Source organism: Salvelinus sp. IW2-2015, linkage group LG2 (assembly GCF_002910315.2).
Source record: "Salvelinus sp. IW2-2015 linkage group LG2, ASM291031v2, whole genome shotgun sequence".
Taxonomy (NCBI): domain Eukaryota; kingdom Metazoa; phylum Chordata; class Actinopteri; order Salmoniformes; family Salmonidae; genus Salvelinus; species Salvelinus sp. IW2-2015.
Genome location: NC_036839.1, coordinates 24792749 through 24808071, shown reverse-complemented (window position 1 = coordinate 24808071; position 15323 = coordinate 24792749). Strand labels below are relative to the sequence as shown.

The window sequence follows — 15323 nt, the reverse complement described above, 5'->3', positions numbered from 1 at the left end:
GAGATTGTTGCAATCTTTTTTGCAGCCTGGAATGTGACTTCATATGTGAAAGTATGGATGTAGGACTATGTTTGCATCTATAGGAGTGAGTGTACGTATGAGCGTGCACATGTGTGTGTGTTTGCGAGTGTGTCCGTGCCTGCTTGTGTGTGTGCATGTGTCATGGGTGCATGTGTGCGCACGTGTGTTTGTGTGAGTGCCTGCGTGTGTGTGCATGTTTCATGTGTGCATGTGTGTGAGGTTGTTGGAAGGATTCGTCGCAGCCTGCCTGTGATATCTCTATGACCTCCATTTGACATTATAAATCATTTGACCAGAGAGTGACTCCTTCCTTTTTAAATCCATTCTCTAGCAGACACGATGAGATTTGACAGAATGGCACTATTGATGGTGGCAACTGGGGGCTACTTCAATTGTGTTTGTGGACAGCTCTGTCTCCCATGGTGTGTGTTTGTGTGTGTGTCTGTGTGCGTGCGCCTGTATTCCCATTCACAACACATCATTCATTTACCAACGTCCCCAGGTCTGGCCCATCATCATTAATGAAGTCATGTGATGTATATGGCACGCTGGCAATTTATATATCTGACAGGGCATACCAAGACTACCCGACAGACACAGTGAAGACAACGGTACTGTGTTTATCTGAGAAAGTGAAGACTTGACCTTGCAGGTCTGTTTGTGCTGTAAGAACATGCTGCTTGAGGCGTGAACCTGCAGATGAACAATTGTGCACTGAAGCTTGTATCATCTGAGTATACGGTAGAAGTTCAGGTTGAACAACTGTGTATGGCAGCAGAAGAGGTTTTCAGTTAGTTCAAGTGTACCAAATGATTTCAACCTCTACCATTTGGAAAGATGCTATCTTTGTATCTTTGGAAATACACAAACAAATTCACCTAGTGCTCATTATGAGGAGACATTAACTGAATGGTGTACATTTTAGGACATCCCTACACCCTATGACATACAAAGTAGCCCTGGCCTCCTCGTAGGGATGTCCTAAAATGTACACCATACAGTGGACAGGGTAGATACTGCCAGCATGTTGTTGGACTGCTCCTCTGAATCTGTCCCATGATATAGAATGTTGGAATCATAGAGTGTGGAACAGGCAGTAGTGTTCCGCAGTCTGAACAAACAGAGCTATAATGTTCAACTGACCGACTGGTTCCCGTTGGTTCTGGTGAAGGACCTTGCTGTTGCTCCCATCCATGTTGGCTATGTTTATTGTGTTGCCATCTGTCCAGTAGATTTTCCTAATGTGAAAGAATATAATTACACAGACATTGCACATTACATTTTTACAGTTCTACTTTACAATAAGTTCCTAGTTCTTAATGAATTTGTTCAATTTAGTTGTAGTTCGTGAGCTGCTCACGTTATTAATGTTGATACTGTGCAACTAAATTGCATACAATCTATATATTTACACTGAATAATGCTACAAATTCTATGAACAAGTTTTATTTTCACGAGAGAAGCATGGGAATTCACTGTTATAAAAACATGTCAAAGTGTCATATCTACCTTGGAAGGTTTTTGTTTTTGTTTAAACAAAATTAAGATTTCCTAATACCTTGTTGATGTTGAGTCCCGGAAGATAATGATGAAGTACACAGATGCTGTGGTGTTTAATCTACTTACCCCTTGGCGGGGTGCACGACAAGGCACCTTGGTTTATCAATCCCATGAATGACAGATGTCTTCAGGGACCCATCCAGGCGGGCGACATTGATTTGAGACTCGTCATTCTCTGAGCTGAGCCAGTACAAGTTCCTAGAGAGCCAATCTAAAGCCAGCCCACGGCAGTTTAGTATATCTGAGGGGAAAACAAAGAGAGGGAGACTGTCAATCCAGCATCCAACAATGTGTTTTACATGGAGTAACAGGGGTCATGAGTTAGACAGATTCATCTGCAGACCTTGGGACAGCAAACAGTACGATAAAACATTGGTATAAAACATTACTTGAAAAATACAGCGATAGTGAACATTATAATAGAATGTGTAAAAAAGCTTATGCCAGCAGGTTTTTGTTCTGTTCTTTATCAGGGGCAATGAATTAAATCTCCGGTGCAAATATCAAGAATGCAAATTAGGATAAGAGAGGAGACACTTCCTGAAAAACAGCAATTGTCTTTTGTGCTTTGACAACGTGCTTTCATGCGCTACAATTTGTCAAAACAGAGCTTCCAATCAAAGCCTTTCAGACACAATGAAACAAACAATAATTGCAGAAGTTAGTTCCGGATGTGCCTTTCATCCCTTTGCAATGCCAATCAGAAAATGTAATGTAAATGATGTTAATTAAATGAGTGGCAGATCCTGGCACTACGTTATTGACAGGCCTATAAAGTATTGTAGCCGGAGTTTCTGCACACCACAAGACTGTGTTAGCCAATAGAGCTAAAGCCTGGGAATTAGCTTAGGAGAGCTTACACAAGTCATCATGACTCATCCATCTCAGTTACATTATCATCTCTCCGAGTTACACACTTAGAAAGAACAGCGAGTGGGTGCGTCCCAGGTGGCACCCTATTCCCTACATAGTGCACTACTTTTGACAAGAGTCATATCGACCCTGGTCAAAATCTGGGATTGAGCCAGTAACTACCTCCAGAGATGACAGTCTCCAGCCAGGTGCCGTTGATGAAGGCCCGTTTGATGGTCTGTGTTTTCACATCCGCCCAGTAGATCCTCTCCTCCTGGGCATCATAATCCACAACGGTGACGTCATCGATGTCTGGGACGGTAAGTGCTGTCATGACGTTCATGTAAGGGTTGTCAATATCCACCCCACGGATCTCTGACCGCCTGACGTACAGGAGGAATCTTTTCAACACTATGGAACAATCAGATGGGGAGAGAAATATCAATGGCTACCACTGATTTGTGAAGTGGTTGACCTTTTAAGTCAGATATGGTTATGGGTGTAACATACGATATACAAGTGCCAATTAAATAATGCTAAACAAATTATTCTGGCATTCTTTATGGTTCTTTGTTATGTGACTGTGCACAATCTCCCACTCTTTTGTGACTTTGATAATGAAAAGGATAGATACAGGTGTGTTAAAAGATTGAAGACGGCCGTCCCACTCACCGAAGCAAGATTGTTTGTTGGGAGACAGCTTCATGAGGTGTGGACAGGTGCAGGATGCAGTACGGTTGTAATTAATGAGACACATGTGTGAGCACGGGCCACACCCATCATTCTCTTCACATGGGTTAGACGCTGAAGGAGTGTGAGAGAGACAGAGAGAAAGAGAGAGAAAATTGTCAGCAGAAAGAATGAAAAAGGAGAAACACTTGGCCCATGACAATTATTATTTATTTTACTAGGCAAGTCAGTTAAGAAGAAATTCTTATTTTCAATTTGTTATTTTTTTACCTCGTCAGCTCAGGGATTTGATCTTGCAACCTTTCGGTTACTAGTCCAACGCTCTAACCACTAGGCTACCTGCCGCCACAAATACATGAATGTGCACTTAAAGCTTTCACCACATATATGATTCAACAGGAAAGCTCACATTTCTGTCAGTTGAAACAAAAAGCCTCCCAAGAGTCACATTTTTGTGGGAATCCTTTGTAGGAAGTCCACTCTATATATCTCAGAGGAAGTGGTAGTGCTGAAGTACAAGAACATGATATGCTTTTGGGTATATGATCAAAAGGTTTGCTCACCTTCCTGACAGAGTAAACAGTAAAAGGCACCAAAGCTTATAAAAACAGAAAATACAGGTGCTTAGTTCTGTAGTTTTCAGCAGACCAATATGATTAAAGGGCTATTCTGGAACGTTAACACCCATCGAAAAGGTCAAGAGCAGGAAATAAAGGAACAGCTGCAACAACCTGGGTGTAATGTTTTTCAATGGCCAGTTGGTCACATGTACTGCTCAACCATATCACTGACTCCCTCAGTTACAGTTGGGCTGACCAGATGGCACTCCACCTTATCCACACATAACACTACCCAACTCAACATCCACCTTGGCTCTCTTGATTCAACACTGCTTTCAAGTGGTTTAAACCACTGGCATACATTGGGAGAAATGGGCAGGGTAGGCTGGACATCTTTAGAACAGTTGCATTTGTAACGGATGCTGACCCAGCAAACCTAATTATACAAACTAAAGAGTAATCAAGAAATGGTAAAATAACTCCCTATTCCTGGTAAGGCTTGGCTGACAGACAGGCCTCTTGGAACTCATTTGTCTGACTCCTAAGGAGTTCACGACCTCATCTCTCTCTCTCTCTCTCTCAATTCAATTCAATTCAATTCAAGGGGCTTTATTGGCATGGGAAACATGTGTTAACATTGCCAAAGCAAGTGAGGTAGATATTAATACAAAAAGTGAAATAAACATACAAATTAACAGTAAACATTACACATACAGAAGTTTCAAAACAATAAAGACATTACAAATGTTATATTATATATATACAAGTGTTGTAACAATTACAAATGGATAAAGCACAAGTTAAAATAAATAAGCATAAATATGGGTTGTATTTACAATGGTGTTTGTTCTTTCACTGGTCCCTTTTCTTGTGGCAACAGGTCACCAAATCTTGCTGCTGTGATGGCACCATGTGGAATTTCTCCCAGTAAGATATGGAGTTTATTCAAAATTGGGACTTTGTTTTCAAATTCTTTGTGGGATCTTGTAATCTGAGGGAAATATGTCTCAATTATGGTCATACATTGGGCAGGAGTTAGGAAGTGCAGCTCAGTTTCCACCTCATTTTGTGGGCAGTGTGCACATAGCCTGTCTTCTCTTGAGAGCCATGTCTGCCTACGCGGCCTTTCTCAATAGCAAGGCTATGTTCACTAAGTCTGTACATAGTCAAAGCTTTCCTTAAGTTTGGGTCAGTCACAGTGTCAGGTATTCTGCCACTGTTACTCTCTGTTTTAGGGCCAAATAGCATTCTAGTTTGCCTCTGTTTTTTGTTAATTCTTTCCAATGTTGTCAAGTAATTATCTTTTTGTTTTCTCATGATTTGTTGGTCTAATTGTGCTGTTGTCCTGGGCTCTGTGGGGTGTGTTTGTGTTTGTGAACAGAGCCCTAGGACCAGCTTGCTTAGGGGACTCTTCTCCAGGTTCATCTCTCTGTAGGTGATGGCTTTGTGTAGGAAGGTTGGGAATCCCTTCCTTTAGGTGGTTGTAGAATTTAACGGCTCTTTTCTGGATTTTGATAATAGTGGGTATCGGCCTAATTCTGCTCTGCATGCATTATTTGGTGTTCTACGTTGTACACGGAGGATATTTTTTGCAGAATTCTGCATGCAGAGTCTCAATTTGGTGTTTGTCCCATTTTTGGAAATCTTGGTTGGTGAGCGGACCCCAGACCTCACAACCATAAAGGGCAATGGGCTTATGACTGATTCAAGTATTTTTAGCCAGATCCTAATTGGTATGTTAAATTTATGTTCCTTTTGATGGCATAGAGGCCCTTCTTGCCTTGTCTCTCAGATCGTTTACAGCTTTGTGGAAGTTACCTGTGGTGCTGATGTTTAGGCCGAGTATGTATAGTTTTCTCTTCTCTCTCTTCTCTCTCTCTCTCTCTCTCTCTCATCTCCTCTCTCTCCTCTCTCTCTCTCTCTCTCCTCCTCTCTCTCCTCTCTCTCTCTCTCTCTCTCCCTCTCTCTCTCTCTCTCTCTCTCTCTCTCTTCTCTCTCTCTCTCTCTCTCCTCTCTCTCTCTCTCTCTCTCTCTCTCTCTCTCTCTCTCTCTCTCTCTTCTCTACTCTCTTCTCTCTCTCTCTCCTCTCTCTCTCTCTCTCTCTCCTCTCTCTCTCTCTCTCTCTCTCTCTCTCTCTCTCTCTCTCTCTCTCTCTCTCTCTCTCTCTCTCTCTCTCTCTCTCTCTCTCTCTTCTCCTCTCTCTCTTCTCTCTCTCTCTCTCTCTCTCTCCCCTCAGAGTTACAGTGGACTTTACCTCTTCCATCAAGTCTGTTATTGTAGGACCACAAACCACTGCCCACTCTTAAATCCCAACATTAACCTGTATGTGCTGACATTTCCTCCAGACTGATTTCATTGCACAAGTCTGGTGGGATATTGCTAAGGTTTAACCCCACAGTGATCCAGCAGTATATAAGCAGCATACGAACAGACACTAGAATTCCTCCTTTGTCAACACCAAGTCACTTCAGATAAATAAATGCACAGGTTTTTAGATTGGACAGTTATTTCCCTTTGGTACATTTTCATACAAGAAACAAAGATCAATTTTTGCAGTGATTTACCCAAAACAAGCTTGACAAACTCATTTCCAAACTCATTTCCTGCACTATGTCTCGCTGAATCCATTATACATTCACATGGTTTAGTAGAGAAAATGGCTCTGTCTGCGTGAGTTGAAAACATACCCGACAACACGACTCATGATAGGAAATAAAAGCCTGAATACAGTTCAGCAGTCAGCTGAATCATAGCCATAAGAAATTACAATAACAGGGGAAAGACTGTTCATTTCTAGACTGGCAGACATCTCATAAATAAATAACCCCCATGCTTAGCCGACGCAGAGAACAGAGAAAGGCTGGTGCCCAAAGACTGATATCTTTCAAATCAAAACCATAAAGTCTACTGGGTATAATACGTAATGTCCAGTCCTGTGTGGCTCAGTTGGTAGAGCATGGTGCTTTCCACGCCATGGTTGTGGATTTGATTCCCAAGGAGGACCATCACAAAAAAGTACAAACATGTATGCACTCACTACTGTACGAAGCTCTGGATAAGTCTGATAAATGACTCAAATGTCATGTAAGCTGGGGCACTTCACTGTTATAAAATGTATCTAAACTCTCAGGAGGTGCTAGAATATTCAAAAAAGATCTCAGGTAGTCATGGTAACTGTTACAGTACAATATGTGAAGTGTATTATGTTGTTGTTTAAAGTCTCTGTTTTGAAAGCTACATTTTGTTTTTAATGCGACTGAATAGATATTCAGCAGCAAATAGCAGTGTATTTTCAAAATCTGATTATTAATTCAACGTGTTTGTGTTTATCTAGCGCAGGGAGTAGTGGCTCTGTCAAGCCCTGGGTGTTATATTCACGTTGTATTATCATCAACACACCTCTTTTTCTTTCTCTGCCACTCACAAGCAAATGCGACAAGGGGGCTGTGTAGGAAAGCCACATATTTACCTTGTAAATGTTCGGTGCCCGTTATCTGAATACAAAATGTTCATTATGGCTTCCAATAGTATCACCCCGCTTGTATTTGAAGCAGCTGCTTACTTCCATGCAGTGATTCAATGCACTATGCATGCTGATCAGATGTATTCCTACCTATTCTCAGCAAGCATATTGCAAAGATGTGGAGATACATTCAGAGGTCCTTTTGTTTAATAACATTTTAGGCACAGTCAGTAGATTTGATTGCATTAATGCAGCCATGAATACAGAATACTTTATATAAAATCATCATAACTCAAATACTGATACTTACAACACTGTATTGTGTCGTTGTAAATATAATATAAGTACGATGGTTATATCTTGAGACATCATTGTACAAATGTTTTGATACTATTCATTTAATTTCCAATATGATCATATGAGCCTGCTGCGGATCACCAGTGCTRGGAGGGGAGAGCGTTCTGTTTGATGTGTTATTGCAGCTATAACTAACCAATTACAGTTCCTCACTGTGAGGCCTTGGGACCAGCATTCCCCTTAACTAATCATTGGCACCTCCTCCCCGTTTTCAAACCTCATGTTACCCATCCCCCCCTCCCCTGCCACACATAATGTATTTACAACCAGACTGTTGACGCCCCCAGACAAGCTCCAGTTTTGGCACCCACCAAACACCCCCAGAGACAAGTACTGTAGCCCCCACAGGTCTCCAGTAGTCTCCCTCTAATTTTCACTACCTCCCTCCCTCCCACAGTCTCTCTGGTCCAGATCTGCAGGGCCAAGCAGAGACCACCAGTATCTCCAGGCTTTGGGACTGGCTGGCTGGATATTACCCAAGTTTCGCCCACTGGGCTCTTTAAAATGGGATTAGGCATACTTACTGGCTTCTTCGGAAATCCAGTTCAATTTCCTCACACTTATCTATGCAGAACAGTCACGAGCAGGCAGATACAGAGGACGAAACAGCCAAATTAACTCCTACCACATTGGCATCATTTTGAGATTGCTAAATAGATGCAAACCAGATTACTAGAGTACTAATGCCCATTCATGGATAGCGGTTTACATTCATAGAAAGCTAAAAGGGGAGATATTTTTAACTCAGCCGTGAAGATATCATTTTTAAGATATGAGAACAAACCACACCCTAAAGACAATCCAAGATATTATGATTTCTTTGACTAGCAGCTCTGTTTACAGATCCATTTTCACAAATCCTTTTAGAAACAAAGAGCAATGAATGAACACCCAATCAATGCTATAATCTAAGCCTGGAAATATACAGTGAGCTGCAAAAGTATTAGAACAGTCACACATTTGTTGTTGTTTTGGCTCTGTACTCCAGCACTTTGGATTTGATACGTGGTGAAAGTGCATATTGGGTGAACCATTTCCCCTAATTTTAGGGGACCAAAAGTATTGATTTTGCATATTACATGAGAGTCAAATATTCAGACCTTGTACTATGACATCTGACCTGAACCTATAGTCAAGGAGAAATAAACACAAATCTACTGAAAATACACTATATAGCCCACCTGAGTGGTGCAGCAGTCTAAGGCACTGCATCGCAGTGGTTGACGCGTCACTGCAGACCCGGGTTCGATCCCAGACTGTGTCACAACCGGCCGTGACCAGGAGTCCCATAGAGCGGTGCACAATTGGCCCAGCGTAGCCCGGGATAGGGGAGGGTTTGGCTGGGGGGGCTTTWCGTCGCTCATCACGCTCTGGCGACTCCTTCAAATGAGTGGATTCAGCTATTTCAGCCACACCCGTTGCTGACAGGTGTATAAAATTGAGCACACAGCCATGCAATCTCCATAGACAAACATTAGCAGCAGAATGACTTTACTGATGAGCTCAGTGACTTTCAACGTGGCACCGTCATAGGATACAAGGCAGTTCTTCAAATTTCTTCACTGCTAGAGCTGCCCCGGTCAACTATAAGTGCTGTTATTCTGAAGTGGAAATGTCTAGGAGCAACAACGGCTCAGCCGAAAAGTGGTAGGCAACACAAACTCACAGAATGGGACTGCTGAAGCGTGTAGAAATGGTCTATCCTCAGTTGCAACACTCACTACCGAGTTCCAAACTGCCTCTGGAAGCAACGTCAGCACAAGAAATGTTCGTCGGGAGCTTCATGAAATGGGTTTCCATGGCCGAGCAGCCGCACACAAGCCTAAGATCATCATGCGCAATGTCAAGTGTTGGCTGGAGTGGTGTAAAGCTCGCCGCCATTGGACTCCGGAGCAGTGGAAACATTCGCTGGAGTGATGAATCAAACTTCACCATCTGGCAGACTACAGAAGAATCTGGGTTTGGCGGACGCCAAAAGTTTAGTGGAGGAGGAATAATGGTCTGGGGCTGTTTTTCATGGTTTGGGCTAGGACCCTTAATTCCAGTGAAGGGAAATCTTAATGCTACAGCACACAATGACATTCTAGATGATTCGTGCTTCCAACTTGGCAACAGTTTGGGGAAGGCCGTGTTTCAGCATGACAATGCCCCTGTGCACAAAACAAGGTCCATACAGAAATGGTTTGTTGAGATCGTTGTGGAAGAACTTGACTGGCCTGCACAGAAACATGACGTCAACCCCATCGAACAGCTTTGGGATGAATTGGAACGCCGACTGCGAGCCAGGCCTAATTGCTCAACATCAATGCCTGACCTCTCTAATGCGATTGTGGTTAAATGAAAGCAAGTCCCTGCAGGAATGTTCTAACATCTAGTGGAAAGCCTTCCCAGAAGAGTGGAGGCTGTTATAGCAGCAAAGGGGGACCAACTCCATATTAATTCCCATGATTTTGGAATGAGATGTTCGACGAGCAGGTGTCCACATATTTTGGGTCATGTAGTGTATCAGTAAATTGATGAGCCAAACGGATTAAGAACTTAAATAGGGTGCCAACTGGTAAGCCTATTTTACTTTCCATACACCTTAATCTGCATAATTTATTTCATTTGTGCCTTTAATTTGACTTCCAATGAACATATACAGAGAAAGGCTATCATCGGTGTTGACAGGATTAATTGTAGCCCGCTCTCATTCTGCAGTTCCTTTCATTAATTCTGGTTCAATTCATTTTAAAAACGGCTTGACACTGTAGCATGAACCAATTAGCTTAATTTGGGCGGAGGGAGAAAACACATTCTGAGGTACCATTAATGCAATCTAATTCTCTGCATGACCACCTTTTTCAATCATTCAGCCCCTTTCTTATTGTATGCATGCTGAGAAGCCCCATGATTGGCAGGCCCAATGAGGGCAGAGAAGCAGCTAAAATGAATACCATTATACTCTCTCTCTTCTTCTCTATATGCAACAGGGGATTCACCTTTTCAGAAATGCTTCTTAGTCAATACACTCATAGAAAAAAGTGTTCCAAAAGCGTTCTTTGGCTGTCCCCATAGGAGAACCCTTTTTGGTTCCAGGTAGAACTGTTTTTGGTTCCAGGTAGAACTGTTTTGGGTTCCAGGTAGAACCCTCTGTGAAAAAGGGTTATAATACAATTGTATTTTGCACATGCTTCGTAAACAACAGGTGTAGACTAATGTTCAAATGTTTCGTTACAGCCCCTTCCCAACAATAAAAGGAGAAAGAAAACAGAGAGACAATAGAAAAGTAAAACACGTAATAATAAAAGTAATAATAAATAAACAATRAGTAACCATAACTTGGCTATATACAGGGGGTACCAGTACCGAGTCGATGTAAGAGGTAATTGAGGTAGATATGTACATATACACTGTACATATGGAAAAAAGTGACAGATTATAAACAGTAGCAGAAGCATATGTGATGAGTCCAAAAGTTAGCAGAAAAAGGTTCAATGCAGATAGTTTAATAGTTAACCAAATAGCTACCTGGACTAACTATTTAGCTGTCTTATGGCTTGGGGGTAGAAGCTGTTCAGGGTCCTGTTGGTTCCAGACTTGGTGCAGCCGTAAGGCAAGCCATGCAGTAGCAGAGAGAACAGTCTATGACTTGGGTGGCTGGAGTCCTTGAAAAAGTTAAGGGCCTTCCTCTGGCACCGCCTGGTATAATGGTCCTGGACAGCAGGGAGCTCGGCCCCAGTGATGTACTGGGCCGCACACACTACCCTCAGTAGCGCCTTGCGGTCGAATGCCAAGAAGTTGCAATACCAAACATCGATGCAGCCAGTCAAGATGTTCTCAATGTTTCAGCTGTAAACTTTGTAAGGATCTAAGGGCCCATGCCAAATCTATTCAGCCTGCTGAGGGGGAAGAGGTGTTGTCGTGCCCTCTTCTCTACTGTGTTGGTGTGTGTGGACCATGATAGATCCTTAGTGATGTGGACACCGAGGAACCTGAAGCTCTCAACCCGCTCCACTACAGCCCCATTGATGACGATGGGGGCGTGCTCGGCCCTCCTTTTCCTCTTTTTGATGGAGAGGATGTTGTCACTGACCTGCTCTCTATAGCTGTCTCATCGTCGTCGGTGTTCAGGCCAAACACAGTCGTGTCGTTGGCAAACTTAATGATGGTGTTTGGAGTCGTGTGCGGCTACGCAGTCGTGGATGAAGAGGGAGTAGAGGAGGGGACTAAATAGACACTTTTTTTCTAAGAGTTTATGTATAGGCATTATGACTAGCATCAGTTCAACTAGAAAATAATGGGCCAAATCTGATACATTATTATGCAACCAGTTTTCAGTATACAACAGGGAAGTGAGGGAACTCGTTCATATGGAAAATCTCCGTTAGGCATGCTTTTTAGTCCAGGAATAAACTTAATCTGTGTGCTAAAAACCACCCCATACACTACAGTGACAACACTCTCAGGGAATAGTTGATGTACATTACCAAAGGTTACAGTTGCTTGACTACAGGTCTAGGCTGTTTATCTTGTGGCTGTTTGCTAGGGTGGAATATCTGTAGGTCAAAGGGCTGAGCACTGGACATTAGGGTTGGGGCAGTGTGTTAGTTACCTTGTGGCTGTCTGCTAGGGTGGAAGATCTGCAGGTCAAAGGGCTGAGCGCTGGTCTTCTGGATCACTGTGACGTTACGGCCCGTCCACTTGTTGGCTCTGGCTAGGGTGTTGGTCCTCCAGTCTGTCCAGTAGACACTTCCCCCAAACAGAGACACGGCGAAGGGGTGTGACAGGTACTCATGTCCCCTCAGGATCTCTATGATCCCACTGCCATCGTACAGTGCAGAGTAGATGGCATCAGAGCTGTGAAAGGGAGACGATAGGTGAAGGTACAGTAAACAGCCAGAATAGATAACATACAGCTCAGATAAGATGGCATGAGAGCTGTTAGAGGGAGAAAACATGATCGGGATGTCATTAGATTGTCTCGTTCCAGTATAAAGACAGAGATACAGTATATGCATACTAGCCAGGTAGAGTAACCATGGAAGTACAATACATTGCAGCATAGATGGCATTAGAGCTGTTATATGGTGGTATGAATGTCATCATGAGGTTGCCTGGCTCTATACAATAAAAATACTAGTCAGGCATTTGTATTTATTATGGATCCTCCTGCCAAGGCAGCAACTACTCTTCCTGGGGTCCAGCAAAATTAAGGTAGTTATGTAGATTTAAAAATATTACATTCACAAATTTCACAACACACTGTGTGCCTTCAGGCCCCTACCCCACCACTACCACATATCTACAATACAAAATCCATGTGTATGTGTGTGTATAGTGCGTATGTTATTGTGTGTGTATGCAAGTGTCTGTGCCTACATGTATGTACAGTGGGGCAAAAAAGTATTTAGTCAGCCACCAATTGTGCAAGTTCTTCCACTTAAAAAGATGAGAGAGGCCTGTAATTTTCATCATAGGTACACTTCAACTATGACAGACACAAATGAGAAGAAAAAAATCCAGAAAATCACATTGTAGAATTTTTTATTAATTTATTTGCAAATTATGGTGGAAAAAATAGTATTGGTCAATAACAAAAGTTTATCTCAATACTTTGTTATATACCCTTTGTTGGCAATGACAGAGGTCAAACGTTTTCTGTAAGTCTTCACAAGGTTTTCACACACTGTTGCTGGTATTTTGGCCCATTCCTCCATGCAGATCTCCTCTAGAGCAGTGATGTTTTGGGGCTGTTGCTGGGCAACACGGACTTTCAACTCCCTCCAAAGATTTTCTATGGGGTTGAGATCTGGAGACTGGCTAGGCCACTCCAGGACCTTGAAATGCTTCTTACGAAGCCACTCCTTCGTTGCCCGGGCGTGTGTTTGGGATCATTGTCATGCTGAAAGACCCAGCCACGTTTCATCTTCAATGCCCTTGCTGATGGAAGGAGGTTTTCACTCAAATCTCACGATACATGGCCCCATTCATTCTGTTCTTTACACGGATCAGTCGTCCTGGTCCCTTTGCAGAAAAACAGCCCCAAAGCATGATGTTTCCACCCCCATGCTTCACAGTAGGTATGGTGTTCTTGGATGCAACTCAGCATTCTTTGTCCTCCAAACACGACGAGTTGAGTTTTTACCAAAAAGTTCTATTTTGGTTTCATCTGACCATATGACATTCTCCCAATCTTCTTCTGGATCATCCAAATGCTCTCTAGCAAACTTCAGACGGGCCTGGACATGTACTGGCTTAAGCAGGGGGACACGTCTGGCACTGCAGGATTTGAGTCCCTGGCGGCGTAGTGTGTTACTTGGTAGGCTTTTGTACTTTGGTCCCAGCTCTCTGCAGGTCATTCACTAGGTCCCCCCGTGTGGTTCTGGGTTTTTGCTCACCGTTCTTGTGATCATTTTGACCCCAGGGTGAGATCTTGCGTGGAGCCCCAGATCGAGGGAGATTATACAGTGGTCTGTATGTCTTCCATTTTCTAAAAATTGCTCCCACAGTTGATTTCTTCAAACCAAGCTGCTTACCTATTGCAGATTCAGTCTTCCCAGCCTGGTGCAGGTCTACAATTTTGTTTCTGGTGTCCTTTGACAGCTCTTTGGTCTTGTGGAGTTTGGAATGTGGCTGTTTGAGGTTGTGGACAGGTGTCTTTTATACTGATAACAAGTTCAAACAGGTGCCATTAATACAGGTAACGAGTGGAGGACAGAGGAGCCTCTTAAAGAAGAAGTTTCAGGTCTGTGAGAGCCAGAAATCTTGCTTGTTTGTAGGTGACCAAATACTTATTTTCCACCATAATTTGCAAATAAATTCATAAAAAATCCTACAATGTGATTTTCTGGATATTTTTTCTCATTTTGTCTGTCATAGTTGAAGTTTACCTATGATGAAAATTACAGGCCTCTCTCATCTTTTTAAGTGGGAGAACTTGCTCAATTGGTGGCTGACTAAATACTTTTTTGCCCCACTGTATGTGTTGCTTCACAGTCCCCGCTGTTCCATAAGGTGTATTTTTATTTGTTTTTTTAAATTAAATTTCACTGCTTGCATCAATTACTTGATGTGGAATAGAGTTTCATGTATTCATGGCTCTATGTAGTACTGTGCATAGTGTGTTCTGGGGACAGTGAAGCGGCCTCTTGTGGCATGTCTTGTGGGGTATGCATGGGTGTCCGAGCTGTGCACCAGTAGTTCAAACATACAGCTCAACGCATTCAACATGTCAATACTTCTCATAAATACAAGTAGTGATGAAGTCAATCTCTCCTCCACTTTGAGCCAGGAGAGATTGACATGCATATTATTAATGTTAGCTCTCTGTGAACATTCAAGGGCCAGCCGTGCTGCCCTGTTCTGAGCCAATTGTAATTTTCCTAAGTCCCTTCTTGTGGCACCTGACCACGACAACTGAACAGTAGTCCACAGCTTGTGACAAAACTAGAGCCTGTAGGACCTGCCTTGTTGATAGTGCTGTTAAGAAGGTGCTACTGTTTGCTACTGTTGGATCAATATGTTTTGACCATGACAGTTTACAATCCAGGGTTACTCCAACAGTTTATTCACCTCAACTTTCTCAATTCCCACATTATTTGTTATAAGAGTTAGTTGAGGTTTAGGGTCAGTGAATGATTTGTTCCAAATACAAGGCTTTAAGTTTTAGAAATATAATTCCATGCCACCCACTCTGGCTTTACTCAAAGCCAGTGGCATGTCGTTAGTAAAGATTGAAAAAAGTAAGCGGCCTAGACAGCTACCCTGGGGAATTCCTGATTCTATCTGGATTATGTTAGAGAGGCTTCCATTAAAGAACACCCTCCATGTTCTGTTAG

General features: G+C 42.7%; 1 protein-coding gene across 1 annotated transcript in view; it reads right to left on the bottom strand.

Moving 5' to 3' along the window:
* The window catches only part of lrp1bb (low density lipoprotein receptor-related protein 1Bb), a 393420-nt gene that overhangs the window by 164130 nt on the left and 213967 nt on the right, over positions 1-15323 (bottom strand). The window contains exons 27-31 of the mRNA XM_070446279.1: positions 12098-12342; positions 3106-3237; positions 2617-2844; positions 1648-1822; positions 1165-1259 (exon numbers count right to left, since the gene is read on the bottom strand). Of these exons, the coding sequence (XP_070302380.1) occupies positions 1165-1259; positions 1648-1822; positions 2617-2844; positions 3106-3237; positions 12098-12342 (875 nt within the window). The remainder of the gene's footprint in view (positions 1-1164; positions 1260-1647; positions 1823-2616; positions 2845-3105; positions 3238-12097; positions 12343-15323) is intronic.